Genomic DNA, 19,899 nt, shown 5'->3' with positions numbered 1-19,899 from the left:
AAAGAGATAGCCCGGGGCTCCACCAGGTCCCCCTGAGCCAATCAAACTCTTCACAAAGCACAGATGGATGCTCTTTCACCAGCGTGCTACTGCTGCGGCGCGGTGGTGGTGGTGGTGGGGGGGGCAGCCGGCCGTGATGCTCAGTCCCCCGGTCGGTTATAACCAACTCCCATCGCTGAGGTCCAAGCCCGGTTCAGCCCCAACTTTAATTCTAACTATGCATGTTTAAAAAGAGAGCGCTTAGCATTTGTGTTCTACAGGAACAGGTGGAGGAATTTATTTATTTATTTCAACTGGTTTGTACATTGAGCGTTTAACAGCCACTTATGTAGATTATGCTCATGTATTGAAATGTACCTATTGAGGATGTTATTTTCCTCTCTCGGGATAAAATGGGAGAAAAGTCAAACATTGTCTTATCCAGTTTGCAAAAATCGAGATGTGTCAATAACTGACAGAAAGAAAATCATCTTTCACAAACAAGCGTGGAAAAGACAGAGTGCCTGTGTGTGTGTGTATCCACGAGAGGCCAGGTGATTTTATCATAAAGTGCTGAGGATGGAGCGAGTCCTCTCGGTGAGATGAGCTCTCTCTCTCTCTCTCATCTGGACCCTGTTATTGTGAGGAGGCAACAAAGCAGTGCATTAGGAAGCACAGTGGAGCCACACAGCTTTGATGTGAGCTCGGTAACCAAGGCGCAGCGGTGGCCGGTGTGTGAGCTCTGTTCCAATGGCTGTGTTGTGTAATCAGATGTGTTTACTGTGTATTCAAGTAAAGACGTGCTGTAATCCATCCTCACTAGAGTGCAGTCATTGTAGAAACACGGGCAACAAAACAAGAGCTCACACTGATCACGATTCTTTATTTAGGATTCTTACAAATGCTCCATTTGATGCTGCAGACATGATGTTGAGTAAAAATAAACTGTCAAATTAATCAGCTGAACATGACGGAAAAAAAGACACTTACAAACTTTTATAAAAAAAGGCAAACCAGAGATAATACACATAATACACAGAGATAATATCCAGTTGCCGCACACATATAAATACATTTTTATATATGCTGAAATCCAATAAAGAAATCTTACAGCATAATGATATATATACAATAAAACCTTACCAAGACAAGTATAATATAATTCAGTACTGTCCTAATATGTGCAACAAAACAATGATTCCCATGTAATTCAAATATCAATGATATGTATTCTATGATTTTGAGCCTTCAACTATATTACCATGTGGATATAAAAAAATTGCCATGGTTTCTTTCCATAACCTTAAGGCAAATTTCTGTTTCACCAAAATCCAAAAAAGTTAAAACAGTGGAAGTTGAATGTAAACTAAAACCGACGCTTTTCATTCCTTTTCTAAATCCTATCCAAAGATGAAGGCTGCGCCTGGCAGAGCTCTTTTCTTTACCTCCAGGCTTGTGATTGACAGCACCATGTGCTCCCCTCCTAGCCGCTGCAGTTCACAGCCCCTGTCAGGGGAGTGGAAACACACAAGCCAGAGTGCGGCTGTCTGCCCCTCAGCAGCAGGGGGCAGAGTTAGGGTGGTATGGTGGGGTGCACAGGGTCATGGGCTCTGCTAGTGCTGGAGCATTGTTGTCAGGTAGAGCGCGGCGTACCATATTCAAAGGGAGAGCAGGCTTTCATCCAGCATGTCCGCCGAGCCTACCTTTTCCTCCGTTGCTGGCTCTGGCTGGTGGGCGCTCTCAGCACGCTGTACTGCACCTGTAAAAACAAACAGGAGTTTGGTCAGAGGCAGGTAATCCGAGCTCAGTGGAGCGCACGGTAATGGCTCCCCTGAGGAGAGCTGGTGCAGGGGAAAGCGAGGCAGGCTCGCCTGTAATGAATCATTTTTTAAACACAGGAGCAGAGGGGATTAATCACAGGGAGGAAGGATTTGAAGAGTCAAGGGTTCCGTACCAGTGTACGCCCCCCTCATTCTGCACCACAATCACAATATTAGAAACACACATCAACTGTTGAGATGACCTGCCAGGCCAGTCAGCGAGCTCCACACTGCATAATCACTCACTATAGCTCCTGTCCCCTAAAGAAAACTTTGTTCGAGCCTCAGAATAGTATAAAGCCAGGGTTGTTGGAGCGGAGAAGTTATAAACATCGGCTGATGTCTAACTTTCTTCGTGGCTTTACAGACTCAGAGTGTGACTAATTTCTTCTTCAGGCAAAAACAAGACGTGAAAAGTGACATTTGAACTCAAAGCCTAGTTTTTTTATTCTGCCAGTTACATATGTAGAATTAAGTCTAAGTTGATTCACTTATGTCTCAGTGTTTCCCTCAGAAAATCCATGCCGTTCAAATGTATATACTAAATAAATTTGTGTCGCAAAATCATGTTCTCTCTGACATGAAAACAAATTCAGTGAGCCTTATTTAGTTTTTTCACCAAAATTGCCACCATCGTCCAAAGAAGGCTGATCATAGAGTGAATTGAAAAGGAGAGGAGATGGAATTCGAAAAACTTGCTTTTGAAGCGTGCCTGCCGAGCTCAAACAATGCGGTGAATCGGTTGAATAAAGGTAAGAACTATGCTAATTAGCCGGGCTCCATTATTAGAATGGGAGATGGAATGTGGGAACAAAGTGACTGCCTCCTGCATCAGAACATGAAACTGTCCTCAGAACTGACAGATGCTTCTTATTTCAGGACAGACACTGTGTTGTCAGAAGTCCCCGTTTGAGGCAGACTTTGTAGATGTGCACAGGCACTAATTGCCAAGTCACATTTGCAAGAAAGACAGGAGTCAATTTTCAGCCTTTGTGGTGTTTTTGTGTCCACACCTATCCGAGCATTGAAGTTCTAAGTCAACAAAAACAAAATATGTGGTCTATTGTTTTGGGTCTCCTGTGTATATGATGTTAAGGTTATTTTTCACAGCACATAATGAAACGTACTTATGATGAATCTTAAGGGTGTTTTGTTTTTTTATGATTGGAGCTATTCTCAAGATGTAGTCTCTCTTTTAAACCCGGCTAAAAAGTATTGTTTCCATGGGATTTGAAAGTGAGTCGCTTTCAAAGCTCAAACGCTGGTTCCCAACGGGGAAGAAGACATACAAAAGATTCCGAATCAAAATGTATTTACCACCTTGTTTTGCCAACTCAGTCAGCCAAATCTCAAACAACACAGGCTCCCTCCAACATCACAGAGGAGTCAGCGATGGCTTGCTGCAGGAGGACATCAAGGGTGCAGCAGAGAAAGAGGCTGGGGTGAGAGTGTATTCCCAGATCCAGACTGGAAGGATTTCTCACTGAATGCTGTCTGGCGAGTCACCTCCGAGATGAAGGCGCTGTGTGGCACTTCATTTCCCGGCCAGGCAGAATTCTCAGCCCGGAGACCGGCGAGCGCCCGGCGCCACTTACAAAAACCCTGACAGCTTTCCTCAGCTCTGTGATGTAAATGCAAATGACATATCAGCCATGGCTAATATGTAATCACATATGGCACCCAGGAAGACGACCGGGGCTCATGACTACATTAATTGACTCAGCCACCCTGAAGTGACTGAGGCCACATCAGAGTTTTTATGCGCTGACACAACAGCCACACACGTCAGGAGCCCTCTGCCGGTGCCTCGGCCAATCACCAACTTTAATGTCACCGCGCTTCAATCACACAGACAAAATTGCTAATAACGGACGAGGCTGCGGCAATATGGCTGAGTGCAGATCTAAGCTTCTCCTCGCTCTGGCGCCACGGCGACTACATGGAGCTGCACCGAGGAGTAATTGGGCCAGGGCTGCTTTAAAGGCGAGAGTCCATTAATAATCAAACAAAGCCAGAGGATATATTTCTGCAACACTTGGGAATTCTGGTACAGCAAATAATGCCGACATCTTCAGGGAATTCCCTCCCCATCTGTATGTAAAACTGGACCCTTACCTTTTGAACATCAGAAGGCACCCTCTTGAGGAAATCCAGTATTTCATTATTGTCAATAGAATATGGGTTGCGCAGCTTCTTGGTAAATTTGTTAACGCCTGTGAAAACAAGAACACATTAATAAATGAAGGTGTCATACCAACCGGCATATTTGTTACAGCTTTACACTGTACAAAACAAACGCATTAATATTATACTGAAAGTGTTGTGTAACCGTATACACTGCATGCACAGAATAGAAAATACAGCTAATACATCATTGATGTCATTTCAAATTATTTTGTTCCAGGCAAACTAAATTCAAGCCTGACCAATGAAGAGCATTCTCTCAATTTATTACCACCCATTGTAAACCTGCCTGTTTGGAATGGGCTGTTATCATGTCTCTTGTTGTGTTGAAGCTCTGGAGCTACTTCAGAATTATTCCTTGTCATTAGTGAATCCTCCTCAAAAAGTTCCACAATTTACTGTCACTGTGTGCAGAGCTTTTTATAAACAGTCTGTGGTGCAGAGGGAAGTTAGTCATGTGTTCATCCTACCTGGTTTATCTGCAGGGAAGATTTTATAGTCAATGTTTTTCATAAAATGAAACTGAATTTACTTTATTACTGTTCAAGTTCTAATGATTTACTGAACTGTTATTTGTTCATACATTGCATGTCAAGAATTTCAGAAGTCTGTAAAGCAATTTGCACAATCCTCAGACCCAAGTTCACAACCTCTCAAAATAAAAGCTATAATTCAGATCAGTATAAAGCATTGCAGCAGCATATTGACCTTGGGCTTTAACTTTGAAGACAAGCGGCCGAACAGGAAGTGGCTCTGTGAATGTTGTTTCCATGACGGAGAACAGGACCCACAACACCAGTGAATGTCTGTGTCAGGCTGATGTGGTGAAATATAAAGTAATCAGCTGATTAAAATGATCCTGCTTTGATTTTGACCCAGCTGCTCGATGCCCCGCCCCCACTGACTGCTACAGACTGCTAGTAGCTTGTTTATTCAAATTTCATTCATATCGAACATATCCTGTGTCCAAATCGCACCGTGTTCGACATTGCACTTCCCCAGACAATTTAAGATACAAATGCCAAGTGTAAAGCCGATAGGATGATCGGTTCGGGAGATATACCTTCCACATACAGACAGACGTTTATGGGATTAGTAGGTAGATCAAAATGAACAACAGGCAAACTTTTATTACAACTTTTCTCTGCTTCAACCCGATCATTTCTAGCACATCTATATTTACTTTGCACATGGCTGCCCAGCGCTGAGGAATAAATATCTCCTGGGTCTTGTAATGGGACCATTATATTCACAGCCTGGTACTGCCTGTACCTCAACATGCAGACAAAGAACCTAAGGACTTAAATATGTGCTAGCAACTTGAAAGGCCTGCCTTGCAACCACAGAGATGGGGGTTAACTGGGAAGGCAGAGGAGTGTCTCAGACTGTGTGTTTTTTTTGTTTGATACAGTGTTTTTTTCGGTATTGATTGTGTTGAAGGCAGCGTGGAAGTACAGTGGTTGTGGGCTTACAGCTGGAGGAGGAGAGCCTGTTAAGGGCAGCGTTATCTCCCTGACCACTGAGATGACTGTCTATTCTGTATGACTACAGCAGATAATGAGAGGCTAGACCAGGAGCCTACAGACTGCCCAAGGACATCATGTATTATATACAGCTTGCTGCTCTACCTCCGCTTTGTTTCCACACAAACCTTAGGCCTCGCCTCTGCTGGGCTCTGCCACATCAGCCCACACTGAGCAAAGCAAACCTCTGCAGCTGTCTGATCTCGGTGCATCTGCAGAGGTGTTGGAATGGCAGAGTTCTTAAATTACTGCACTTCATTAAATTCATGGATTTTCAGTTAGGACGACTGAATAAGAGTTGTGTGGTATGGCCGTTGAATTTTATAGTGGTTTTTAGGACATTTTGCTGAGAGTAATGAAGAATCTAGCAAGACTGAGGTCTGTTTTGGGTTTAAATATCTTGCCATGGGGCACATTGGAAGGCGGACTGGAGGAACCCGGGGATCGAACTACCAACCTTCTCCTCTCTCCCTCCTGAGCAACAGCCGCCCACACAATTTACAATTTTGTGTTTTTGGATGCACAACTTACCCCATATCAGCACAATGTATCGCAGTGGGACGAAATACAACAGCGCCGTTGACACAGACAGCACCAAGCAGGTCAGGCAGGACATGAAGGGGACGGACCAGTTGAATATGCTGTAAAGAAATAATCACGTCAGTCTAATGTCAACGGATAATGAAGTCAATGTTCTTTTAAATGTAAAAAAGTGGAGGATTTACTTCTTGAATCGCTCTCCGATGTTTGCGATTTCGTCCAAAACATTCTGGACGACCAGGACGACTTCCTGCACCATATGTATCTTATCCATCAAACCCTTTTTTCCAGATTCCTAGAGAGAGAAAAAAGGAAACACAAAATGCACAGACACTGATGAGGAGCGACTGTATGTCAATTGTTGGGCAGGGTAGACAAAGAGTAGTTTATCTTTTGCAATGCCATTATGTGTGATTTATCTATTGAAAGGCCCGTAATGAGCAAACAGTGTACATCTTCAGACTATGCTTTTGAAGATGAGAGGGACTCAGTGCTCAGACGATGTTATGTGGATGGCTGAGAGATTTCAGCCTTTTGTCTGACACACACAATAGGGCTGTTGCACAAGTGCGGCACAATCAAGTCTCTCCGGTAGATGAAAAGTACACAAAATGGCCAATCCGCAATCAGATAGACGAGACAACCTAGACGAGAAGTGCAGGGGGCCTCACGACTTAAGAGGATGGATTCCATTCCAGCAGCCTGCACAGGGACAAGCTTCAACATGTTTTTACAAATCTGCCAGGTCTGGCTCCCGAACACTTTCTGTGACAAAAAAAAACCTCCTGCTCAGAACACCAGTGGGATGTGTCGCTCACTCACTCATTCATGTGATTCTTGTTACAGCCACCACTGCACATAAAGTATTATTGGCTTTTAAAGCAGCACGATGGTAATGACTGAGTCAAGCAATAAGTCAACATGTGAGGGGGGTTGTGTCAAAATGAAAAAAAAAAAGACATGATCACATCAAGGCTAGAAGTAACGAGTGTGAAGGCTTCCAGAGTCAGAGGAGGGACTAATGATAACACGAGTAACACAAGCTAAAGAGGGCTGAGAAAGCTCACATCAAAAGGAGGAAATAATGACAGGAATGATGACAAAGGAGGGTGGGAGAGGCAGAAGGGGAGTGAGAGTGTCGCAGGGGGAGGAGGGCACGCTGATGGACCCTACCGGGAGGCATGAGGCTGTCTATATGTTTATGTTACGAGTCAGCCAAAGTCGCAGCCTGTGTGCATTGACAGGTTCCAGACAGGACGCCTTTATCAGAGCTTCATGAGACAGCCCCTGGGAACATGTTGTCTGCCAGCACAGAGAGACTCCCCACCGCCAGGCCCACGAAAGGCGCAGGAAGAGAGCAATTCCCACACTAGCGGAGCCTCCCCCACTGGGCTCAGATCTGGACAGACACTGGAGGCTCAGTATTGTCCAAAAAAGGAAGAACTATCACAAATATGCTGAGATTAACGTCATGGTCTCATCGTGGGGAAACAGGACTGTCTGTGTGCGTGCATCCTCCTGCTCGGCCTCGCTGCGCTGGGGGGCTGAGCAAACCCTTGTGCAGGTTCTTTACTCCAACATCAGGTGTTAATTGAGCTCTTTATCCTGAGTTTATTTCGAAAGCAGGGAACTCTGTTTGAGACATTCCAATCTATGAGCCAGGTCTGTGAGCTCCTGGTCCTCCTCCTCCTCCTCATCAGCTTGCCTCACTGTCACATTTTCTATTTCAATATGCGATAAGACGCATTATTTAAACGTACAATATTTAAATGTGGCCACAAGGAGTCTATCAATGAAAGCAATACTTAAAAAACCTAGTTCGATGACATCACGTGGGAGTTGTAGTCTTTACCATCATTGCCGATGAAAATCTACCTGACGTAATAAAGTTTTATTCCCGTTTTGCAGCAAACGGCAATGTATAATCCGGAGTGACAGATATGAATAGCGGAAGAACACAGCAGAGATGTCACAGGTAGAGGATATGTCGTGATTAAGAGGTGACCAATATTAAACATCACGTGGCCTTACGTTTATTTGTGGGTTTCTCTGGGTTTTAACATTGTTGAAAACATTTTGGATAAAGTAAGTATTTTTAGTATTTTATCGCTTTTGGACATTTATTTTAAGAATTGTTACATATAGTATCTGAAATTGCAGGTTTCTGCAGTGGGTACACATGCAGGGAAAATGTAGCCTGTCCTGGCAGGATAACAAAGAAACTCTATTGGCTTTCATTTCTAAATGTTAAAACAGACAAATGGATATTCTGAATCATGCATCTAGAGACAAAGGTCTTGTGATTATCAGCTTTCATCTGCTATAATTTTTGCAGAATCCTCCCATCTTGTGAGCAACTGAAGTCCTTCCTAAATGAATCATATGAATCAATATTCTTTAGCTTTGTTCATTTTATCCGACATATACATGAGTGCAGAGAAAACATGAACAAATGTAAATAAATAAAAGATGTCCTGCTGAAATGGGAAAAGGACGGGTAAACGAGGGACGGACTAAATGAATCCTAAATGTTTACTGATTAGAAAACCTGTGTGAAATCATATTCTCATTTCAAATAAAATTGTAAAAGCTTCCTTTTAAGGGTGGAGTAATCGAGAACCAATTTGATCTCCTGCACAAAGGTAAACATACTCTCGCAGACATGCAGGGTGTCATCAAAGACTGTAAAAAGCTCATTTAGCATAATTTTAATTAGAATAATCGCTGCCAAATTTGAATTCTCAGACTGAATATTTTCCTGGGGACTTTTCTGACAAGGATAAGAAGTGTGTTTGGATGAAAAACACCTGTGTTCCTGGCAAATTATCACATATGGAGGTAAAATGAGCTGACAAACAATTTGCTGGGATGAAACAGAGGAAAAACCACCCAGCCCTCTTTAGGCTTTAATGTGTCTGCGGGTCCGTGTGCGATGGGCTCTCGTAATGCACATCACGGATCATGACCTGGGCAGTCCGCCTATCTGGTGTACTCAAGGAGACCCAGCGGTGACTGTGGACTATCGGGTGAGAGATGGACTAACCCCCCCCTCCCCAACCCCAGCCCCAGCCCAGTCTAGCACCCCCGCAACTGCCTCCTCCCCCAGCCCCCCATCCCAACCCCCCTGGGCTGGGCTCTGGGAGCAAGTCAACCCAAGACCAGCACTTCCAGCCAGGGGGCAATGAACGGGCTGTTTCATCTCCCCTGTTCGTTTCTATTGGAGATCTATGGACTTGTTTTTGCCTCTCTGCTTCTTTATGTTATGATTAAATATTGTCTATCTGCACAATTGATACCTAAGGCCAAAGGGAAGTCACTTTGCCCACACATAATTTGTAAGCTGCCTCTTTCCCCGAGGACAGATTTGTTCACAGGCAGAGAATCTGTTCTGTATTATCCTGATGTAACAGTGCCTAGCCTTTCCTCTCTCTTTAACGTCATGCCTTCGTATTCGCGCTACTCTGTCTGAGGTTTACATATTTCCTTCCTCAAGGGGACAAAAGGGGGATAAAAACATATTTGAGTGGTAATCATAACCTTCTCAGAGGGAAAAGCCTTTATTCACATGTTCGAGCAGAGACTATGGAAAAAAAGTGAAAGGCTTTGAAGTTATCAAATTTAACACTGATCACTCTTTAACCCCAAATATTTTTTTAAAGCAGACTTTGATTGGAGGTGTAAAGCTACACTGCTTGATCTAGCTGCATGATATCGCATTCAAGTGACAGCAAGACCATAACAAGACTTTCAAATAAGCCACTTTAAATTAAAGTTGACAGCTTAAAACAAACATGGGTGAGTGCTTAATTAGTAAATGAAAGGAGATATTTCCTCTCCTCCGAGTGTGAAAGGGTTTAGACGCCTCATGTTAAAAGCTTTCAAAAAGCTTAGGGAGGGGAAAGCCGAGTTCGAGAATGCACGTGGCACATTGAGAGGATCTTAAACCTCCTTTAAAGACACTGCCCCTTTCTTAACATTCTAAAAAGTAAATACTGAAGTTTCATGGCCAATGAATTATTAAATTTATAATGTGAAACGCTGAATTTTCTGTGTCTGGGTTGCGTGTCTGAGCACCAGTTTGCCGGTTCCCTTGCAGTGATACCCAGAGTGTGGCTTCCCACTCTATGTGCAGACGTATCATGCGAGTTTCATCTGTGGATTAGCTCATCCTTTCAGACAGGAGTTGGTGGATGTGCCTTTGTTTTTAAAGGAAGCTGGCTTTTTTCAGCGCCCCAGGTCAGCACAACAGAATATATTGAGCACATTATGGATATGAATCCTGGGCCTAGACACGCAGCACAAGGGTCATCGCTCGGAGGCTCAGCGTTAGTTCCGCACTTCATTGCCATAAAGCAATAATGCACATCCCTGTTAACTCTTCCGTTTTTACAGAGGAAAGTGGGATCAGTGTAATTGAAAGTATTTGCTGTGGGGAAATATAATTTTCAAGCTACTTTAAATCTGTTTTGTTTTTCAAGAGATGCCAAGATGTATTAATAAATATTATTACGTATGATTCTCTTAAATGAACAAGTGAAAATGACCCATAACCTCTGGAGCAGAGTATTAGTTTCCATCTGTATTATTGTAGTTTGTTTATTTGGTCTATTATAAAAAGGTCATTCTCACCATAACTTTTACATTTAGTTACAACCTTCACATGGAGATATATCAGGACTATTGATCCTATTCTGAACAAAAAGAACACTCAGTAGAACGTTTACTTCCACCACGGCCCATACGTCACCGTATGAAACTTACACTTGAATTCGTTAGATCCAGATTTTTATTTGGATCTGCATTTGAACACACGCATAATTCACGATTCCGTAATCATGCCTGTTTTTAGTTTTTTTTAAGATTCTTGAATTATTCAGAAATCAGTGAAAATTTTGGAAAACGCATTTTGATAGTTTTAAAGAAAGTGAACAAAGTTCCAGCATCTGCCACCTGATCCGCACCAAAATTTGACGGGTTCCTCCCTGACCCATACCACATCCTTCCACCAGGTTTTGTGATAATCCATCCTGTAGTTTTTGTATTGTCATGCTTACAAATCAACAAATGAACCAATTAATAAATGGACAGAGGTGAGAAACACCTCCAATATTTTTCCTATTGATTATTCTTAAGACATTTTCTAATAGAATTTTCCTTTCACATTTCTGTTTCCATATAACAGAGTCTGATTATGACTTGCATGAACATAACATCCTCCTCGTTTACAATTAAACACAGGGTATATGTCATCAAGCAGTTAGTAACAGCATATGTCGATTTCACAAAATGCTGTGAAAACTCCAACAGCACGTTTTATTGCCATTAAGACAAATACATGTCAACATAGTTAGACTATGGTCTGAATACTCAACGTATCTTAATTTGATTATGGTCTTATTTGGGTTAAGGTGATCAGAAAAGGCTGTTTACATGGAGTGTTATATTCAGAATACCATCTTAATCTGGTTAATATCAGAATTTTAGTGTCCATGTAAACGTGTCTGATGCTAAATCCAATATCTACCAATCCCTTCCCCAACAGCTGTGCAAAATGTAACTGATGTTTAAATTGAAGTAATATAGCTTTTCAAAGGGCTGCAGTCTCGATGTGGTGCATTTGCAGAGTGACGCTGAATACCCAGAGGATCAGAAGAAAGAGCTTCATGCTGCAACTGTTTCAAAAGATGCTGCCCTCATTTGGGATGCATGAAAATATTTCTATTCTTAGTTAGAAAAGAGCTTTTGAGAAGTGACTGTCAATGTGCTAAAATATTGACTAGAACCTGAATGGCTTTTTTTGGGTGCAATATTTCCTGTTCTCAAAGCAGCATATTTGTATAATAACCACCGGTATTTGCTTAACAAGGACTCTACACTACCCAGCAGTATGCAGATGTTGTTACATTGTTTGACTTAACCTTGGTAATTTGGAAAGGAATATTATCAAGGATCAAACTCAGGGATAAAGAAAGAGAGTTCTGTACAAAGTCTAATGTCACAGCCAAAATGGTACAAGAGTCTTTGTTTGTGGTGAAGCTTAAAAGATATATTTTTATATATATAGTGAAAACTGAGGCGTAATAACATTCCAGTAAAACATATTATCCCTTAAAATGTTAGAAAGAGACAAGATGAAATACCTTCTCTTCTTCCTCTTCGTCGTCACCCATGCTCATGTTCACCTGAGAGAAAATAAAGGGTAGAGGGTGATTTCAAACGAACGGGACATGTGGGCACTGGAGCATTTTTAACAAACACCTAGTAATGAAATTTTCTTTGAGTACATTCACCCCTATTGGGAGAGGCTTGTTTCCATAGAGACTGCATCACAGGGGTGACCTCACACAAAAGGAGAGGTGAAAGAGGGCCATCTTCACAAGAGCACTGTCACACCAAAGCAATCTCATTTCTCCACAACATAAGCACACAGAAAAACAGATAGAGGAAAGGAGAAGAAAAAAAAGAACCACATTTAATTTGGAGGCTGTTGCCTAGATCACTTTATATCAAGTCATCCCTGACCCCACTGTGGTGCACGCTGTGACATTGCCTGGGAACAGAGCTGTGTCATTGCCAGCTTTAGGGTCACCGAGGGGTGACAGAGTCTCCACACTGGATATGAGGGTGAGCCTGGGCTTTAACATTGCCTAGGGACGGCATCTTTGCCAGCAGCCATAAACACAATCACTGGGCCGAGGATGTTGCTTTGGGGAGGGTGCGTGAACAGGCCAGGCCCCTGGCGGGCTGGGGAGGAGGCTTACAACACAGTGAAATTGGGGGGCAGTCAGAAGTGTGAACAGCATTAACCTTCACAGACATGTGTAGGGCAAACATCATTTCCATAACAGTAGATAGCGAGGAGATAGTCTTACGTTGTGGAAAGAACTGTAGTCTTCCCTCTTCAGATGTGGTGAGACTATATCAACAGACTGCCGGCTGTACTGTACATTTACAGTGATTCAATTTCAGTGGCTTCTTACTGCTTGATGTTTTATTGAGCCCCTGGAGACAATGTAGAACCTAGTCTTACCAGCTATAAAACAACTGGAATGCTGCCACAGCGGACTTAGGTGCATTTTATTTAACAACTGTTGTATTATATAGTATGTATGCAAGTGTGAGAGTTGTTAATAGGAATTGCTGTAAAACCACAATTCATCCAGTGACTACCTAAAGGATTTAATTCCATCCGGATGCGAGCATCGGTGGGTTTACATAGATTGAATCTGCACTATAGCGGCGTGTGTCTACAGATCTGTGTGGATGAACACTAAGGAGTTCAGGGGACCTCGTCACTCACCAGGTCCTGGTTGGAGCTGGCCTTCCCCGAAGAGAGCTGAAAGTAGTTCCAGCCGATGAGCAGGAGCAGGAAGAGGGGCAGCATGAAGAGCTCCCAGTGCCACACCGTCACGAGGAAGATCTGAGGAGACGGCACACGACAGCTATAACGCAAAGCACATCACACTATAGCAATGTCACCAAGCTTTGGAATCTCAGCAAGGCTCTTATAAAAATTGAATGTATAATGAAGATAACCATGTACTAAATCTCATGAACAGCAAGCATTGGTACTGTTAGCGATTTGAAAGTGACAGATATTCAGGGACAACTTTTAATATCTTGAAATCCTATTTATCTGCACGAGACACACTGTGCTGGCGGAGCGCCTTGCAGCTGAAAAGAAAAGTACAACATGGATAGGCATGGTGTGCTGTCTTTTAACTGGCACATCAAATCCGCTTAGATTTGGAGGCAGCGAGCCTCTTTGACGAGGCGCATATGGCAACTGGAGAAGCATTTGCAACATTTACCCCCTCCGTGGCGATGATACTGAGAAAAGCCAAGACCCCTGGTAGAAATAAGATGGATCACACTGAATGACTAATCCCTCATAATTCTGTAAAGGAGTGGTGCTAAGCACGTTGCACAACACCCACTGCATTTCACAGCAGAGAACTAATTGGACGGCTGCATTTAAACCCATTTAGTGACAGCCTAATGAGTCCTTCTCCAACTGAAGTGATCAGGAATGTGTGAGGAGGATCACATCAGCAGGTTGACAGGGATGAAATAAAAATTTCCCAAACAGCAAGTTGAACCTTAAAATCGATTGATAGTGTGAATGAGGGGAACAACGATACATTTTACACTTTAATTTCATCTTCACCCTTTATGTAAATTTTCAATAATTAATAAAACCATTGCAACAGCTAAATGTTTTGTTCTGTCATAGCAGGTCTTTTTTTCTTTGTTTCAAAACATTGAATATCACTGCTGTGATGACCCCACACAATGGTAGCACTGTGCAGTCCCGGCTCAAAGAGCTAGAGGCCGGTTAGAGTATGAACAATATGTTCGAGTTAAGCCCGAGACAGGATGTGAAGCTCTGGGGCCTTCAGGCCTCAATAGCGGGCCTGTAAACAGCAGACTGCTCGTGTCATAGTAACCGTGCAAAGTCTGTGCACGTTGCTCAGGGGGCCAGTCATACCTACTGCCACACCAGGCCTAGGTTCAAATGGCCACTAGAGAAACGTGAACCATGAGTAATGCAGACAACACTGTGGCCCGGGTGCCCCAGGCTTCACCACTGTAACACGTATTATCCCTGCGTACAACCTGGGAGATGGTGGGTGAGCTGGAGCATAATGCAGAAACACAGCAGGACATAAGGAAATTAACAATGTGTTGTTGTATTTTTCTTATACGTTTGAATTACATATGTAGCAGCAAACTAGAGCTGGCGGGGGGGATGTAAAAAAGGTAAACAATGAATATGCATGATGTGCAAAGGTAGCTGGAGTACATCTCCTCCCTGTTATGAATAACCTACGTCATGTGTTGTCACCTCAGTTCCCATGAGGCGATTCTAAAGCGACGCTCCCCTCGCCCCAGAGGAATTCAGCTGGCTGGAGGACAGGTAGCTTGTCATATTCCCAGTATTCTCGTGAAAAAAGGAAGAAGAAAAGGGGGGAAATGTGCCTGGAAACTGACATGAGCCCAGCAGGAATATTGAACCTCCTTGCCCTCCCTGCAAAAGCTGCTACATTAACCACTAAAGTCTAATTGCTTGGTCTCTGTCTTCCTGAGCGAGTCAACAGAGGGAGCCAATTCATTTCCGCCCAGGGAGCCGGCAGAGAGAATCTGTCACAGGTATTCATAATCGCCCACTAATGCAAATTTCTGCACACCGCGTTCTGGCTCAGTGGACAAGATAAAAGCCTACAGAAATACAATGCCTTGTGTCTAAACTGAGCGCTTAAATGAGGGTATAAACCCAAACTGTCAGAAGTATCTTCTCAATTCTTCCCTCATGGTATGTCAGCCCGTGTGTTGAGGACTTACATGCTTTCTTAACACTAATAAAAAACGATTGAGGACAAAAATCTGGGGGAAATCTCTCGGATTCCTTCACTCAGGTGCATCGACTGAGACTCTGCCGTCAGATTTCCCACAGTAATGAGCAGAGACAAGGCTATACCTTCCCCTTGTCTGCTCACGTTCTCCAGAGTTTGTGTGAAATGGAGACAGAACTAATTCCAAAGTAAGTGGTTTATGTTTTATTAGAAAGCGGCTAAATGTGATTAAAGGACATGTTGGACAGAGTGCAACCTTTGAAACGCAAGTGTAAATTTGTATTAAAAAAATAATCCACATTTTTAATTGCCTTCAAAAGGTGGACTCCATTTCACTCTAACTGGCCTGACTCCAGACAAATTAGGCATGACAGGTAAAACCTTGAACTTCTTTTAACCAGACAATGCTAATATGTTGCTCGAGCTGTGAAACAGTCGTTTATTTAACCAAAAAGGACGTAAAGACATAAACAAAAGCAAGGGAGGTAATAATTAATGACATACCGAAGCATTTCAGTCTACACACTACGGAGCTAGATAACAAACGACTTGTAATTGAGCAAGTGATAGTATGCATGTCTGGGAGGAGTGTCTCCAGTGTAAGAAACCCCCCTTAACAAACACCCTTTAGCTGAAATATGTCTGTATGATTATGCGCAGGGTGTCCAGGGAGGAAAAAAATAGAATGAATTAATAAAACTATTAGCACACGGTGGAGTAGATGATGGAGATGCACTCTCCTTAGCCACCTGTAAGCGCTTGGAGAAGGGGGCAACCCTGGGCAGGGCAATTCTGCCAGCGGGGTTAAGAACAGCCTGACAGATTTGTTTTATAGTGCCATTAATATGATTCCACTAAATGCATTCTGCGCCTTCTCATGCAGATCCCCTGGCCAGCAGAATCCGGCACCTAATAATAAAGCACTCAGCGATTAAAAGTGTGAATAAAATAACTTAAAGCTGAGCAAGCATGGCAGCTCCCACCACCCACACTCTCCCAGGAGAGGGAGAAGGGATCGCAGCAGGAACAAAGGGACAAAGACACCCTCTGTAAGAGTTTCTACCATCCTGTAAATTGATTAACAGAGGGTGGGGTGGCCCAGTCTACCAACCCAAACTACTGACTGGCAGACGTAGCAGCAGACTGCAAGCCTGCCAAACACTGGCCTTATACACTGCTGCACACAACAGACTATAAATACAAGCCTCACATCACTAAAACACACATAATACTGTTGATGAGCCAAATTAGTATGGCATCTCAGCACATGGTGTCGTGCTGTAAAAAAACCGCAATCGAGTATTCCACTATTATTCTTCTCATGGTACATTTAAAAAATACCTTTATTCTTAAGGCTGTGTACTATCCGAAAAACATGCAAGATTTAATCTTGGCCGCGTCCTCACTTCTTCTCTTCAGTTGCACTCCACTTGGAAAGCTAAACAAAGCGAGAAGAGCGCCAGCCAGAATTATGAGGGTCAGTCATGGGGGCTGTGGACAGATGCCAGATTACGTGAACATACACAGAAAGAGTTAACAAGACTGACTTCAGGCTGCAGGGTTTGTGCGTGCATGTGTGCGGCTGACTCTGAGAGACAGAGAAAAGGACATATTGTGCGAGTATGTGCAAGTATTTGATAAACAAATATTAAGGGAAAAAATTTCAAATTATTGCTATTTAAAAAAAAATGACATAACCTTGAATAGTCTTTACTCTGAGGATATTATTATCTTATTTTGCTGGGTGAAATAAAGGGCAGCAAAAATGAATCTGCATTACTTGCTCAATTAAAATGCAAAAAAAAAGAGATTAATAATGAATCAAAAGCACAAATAGCAGCTCAGCTCACGCAGGTCTTTTTTATACAGCCAGGCTGAACCACAGTCTGGCTGAGGGCTTCTGCAGAGGACAGGAGCGGCAGGCTTTAAAGTAGCTGTAAACGCAGAGCAATGAGACATGTAATTTGTGTTGAGCTTGGGCCAGCGTGGGGACAGGCTTTCAGGGGGTGTCGGAGGCAGAGGAAGAGCAGATAAGATTTCTCTTCAGGGCAGGTAGAGTGTGTGGGCAGCCGTAGTGCTCTGAGCTAACGCTGAATAAATATTTCACATACGCTCAGCTCAAGTCTTATCGACTGGGCAGAGAGAGAGAGAGAGCGAGAGAGCGAAAGGGTGGAACTACATTTGGGTGAGAGCAATAAAATGGGGAATTTCATGTCCCTCTTCAGCGGGTCGAAATCTGCTGGAAGAGTACCAGGGTGATACAATTTAAAATTCAATTTTCCTATCAAACACGAATTTACCAACATTGATATTTGCTGCAGTTCCTATTCAAGTTAAGTGGTTAGTTTTCCACTGAGTATACAATTAGTATTAATAATCTACTACACAAGGGTTAAAAAAACCTGTTTTAATAATAAAATCATAGCTAAATCTAACCATGAACAATTATGTCATTTGGGTAAACCATATACCATTCTAATATAAAAACCCTGTTATGTTGAAATGTGTAATTTCAGCTGATTCAGTGTGGTCATTTTTTACTAATTTATAAAAAAAAAATATATATATAAATATATCAAAATGTTAGCCAGCTCCAACTGATTAGCAACAGCCAGAGATTGTAAGGACGTCTGCACAGTACAGTGCAATAGTGATAGCAGCTCTTTATCAAAGCACCGAAGAAGAGCAGCCGTGCGAGGCAAAGGCATTAGCATTTGCTCACAGGGCCAGTGCTGGCCGTTGTCTCCCCGTCTGTCTGACACATGCCAGGGCCAGAGCAGCACCAGTACGAGGCTGGAGCGGGGCAGTCAGCGGGTGCCCCGTGGTGCCTGTCAGTGGTGGCTACACTGACCCCGCACTCCGGCACTGGCCACTAGTGTTTAATCCGTGTCGGGAGCGTTAACACTGAGCGACCTCCTGGGTGACAGATCTGCCATGCGAGCCTTTCCCCTGAGGAGGCGGGGAGGGAGTGGTACGGACTCTCTCTCCCTGTCAGCTAGGCTCAAACGCACGTTAACGTGGCAGGGGCCAAGACTGGCCCCGGAACTGCCACACACGGGGTGGACAGGTTGCCACCTCAGCTGCCTGGGGAGAGCTGTCCTCTGTGACTAGGAAGGTGGTGAGTATGTTAAATGTAGTCATTATGATACAGCACACACAATGGGGTTAAACGCAGAGCATACTTCATCAAGGCTGGAGACGCTCATAATATAACAACACTACAGCAGATCAACACAGTTATTTAGTGCAGTAAACTAATATGAATCTGAAGACCCTTGACTTGTTCACACTTAAAAGTTACTTTATGCTGTTTAATAATAATGATGAATTTGGTTACTTTAAATTGAATCAAATGAGTTCTCAAGACTGAAATCCGTGTCTTAAATCTTATAAAAACACGGGAACAATTTCACAGCCCTAATGAAGTGAATATTAGCAGGGAAAGCTTATTAATCCCACTAATAGGGGGACATGTTTCAAGGTTACACATTCAGGCTGCATCCAGCCAGCCTCAAGAGCTGACAACTGACACGTAGCCAATCCAGGTCAGCTAAATAATAACAGTGTTAAATCAGGAGGCACCGTTGAGCAGTTTGCAAGCAGTCACAGCCCATCATTTAATAATTAATAGTTCTCAGACTGGAAACCATGAATACACGGATCGCCATCACTGCCATCCTTTTTGTTTTCTCCCTTGCTAGACACATCCCCACTGCAAGGTCTGTGAGAACTCCCACAACCACGGCGATGGAGAGTGTAACCCCCACGAGACCAAAGAAACCCACTCCTTTAAGGCCGCCAACTTTTTCAAACGGACAGAAAACAGATGCAAAGCAGAAACAAGGAGACAATTCACAGGCGTGCACAGTCCCCGCGCTGTTCCCACAAATGCTCGGCCACACTGCAATGCAGCAAACCACAAACAGCGGCTCCAAGACTCACAAAGCGTCTCCTTTTCAGGGACAGTGTTAACAAGAACAATTATGACAACTCTGATTATAGCCTTGATCTCGGCTGGGCTGCTGCGCTGGTTAATGGCCCCAACTGCTGTGGCTCTACACAGGTGGTCTCCTGAGACCTCTGGAGCCAGATCTGACCCTGTCCTGTCCTCATCTAGGGAGACGGCGATTCTATCAGCCCCCCGAAAAAGCACCCGGTGCAGCTGCCAAGTGTGTTTACAGCTGCACCGCATCAAACATTCATCAAATGCCATCTTTACAGTGTGTGATGTGAGGCAATCAGCATTTCACAGGCTGTCAAATGATGTCTAAAGCAGTTGCTACCTGGCAGTGTCAAAAAGAAATACTCACATTAGGTATACAGGTTTCTTTAAAGTCCAGCTCCTGACAGATGAGGTTCCTCATATGTTAAAATATTAATTCTCCTTAAATACTTAAAGCGGTCTAATGATAGCAAAGCTCAAAATCAGCTTTCAAGTGTAAATGATCCTTTTTCTTTTCTTTATTCACTTTCATCCATTTCATCTAAATCTAAATTGTT

The 19,899-nt window shown here is 43.2% G+C and overlaps 1 protein-coding gene across 3 annotated transcripts in view; it reads right to left on the bottom strand.

The window, feature by feature from the left end:
- Window positions 1–842: 842 nt before the first annotated feature.
- mctp2a (multiple C2 domains, transmembrane 2a) overlaps window positions 843–19,899 on the bottom strand; it is a 34,500-nt gene continuing 15,443 nt past the window's right edge. For all 3 annotated transcript variants that reach the window (XM_053427328.1, XM_053427330.1, XM_053427331.1), the window contains exons 18-23: window positions 13,347–13,466; window positions 12,187–12,228; window positions 6,232–6,341; window positions 6,038–6,147; window positions 3,915–4,012; window positions 843–1,738 (exon numbers count right to left, since the gene is read on the bottom strand). In XM_053427328.1, the coding sequence (XP_053283303.1) occupies window positions 1,679–1,738; window positions 3,915–4,012; window positions 6,038–6,147; window positions 6,232–6,341; window positions 12,187–12,228; window positions 13,347–13,466 (540 nt within the window). In that variant the 3' untranslated portion in view covers window positions 843–1,678. The remainder of the gene's footprint in view (window positions 1,739–3,914; window positions 4,013–6,037; window positions 6,148–6,231; window positions 6,342–12,186; window positions 12,229–13,346; window positions 13,467–19,899) is intronic.

This window comes from Pleuronectes platessa, chromosome 7 (genome assembly GCF_947347685.1).
Source record: "Pleuronectes platessa chromosome 7, fPlePla1.1, whole genome shotgun sequence".
NCBI classification, from domain to species: Eukaryota; Metazoa; Chordata; class Actinopteri; order Pleuronectiformes; family Pleuronectidae; genus Pleuronectes; species Pleuronectes platessa.
Note: the sequence above shows the minus strand (reverse complement) of the source record. Positions and strands in the feature narration are given on the sequence as shown.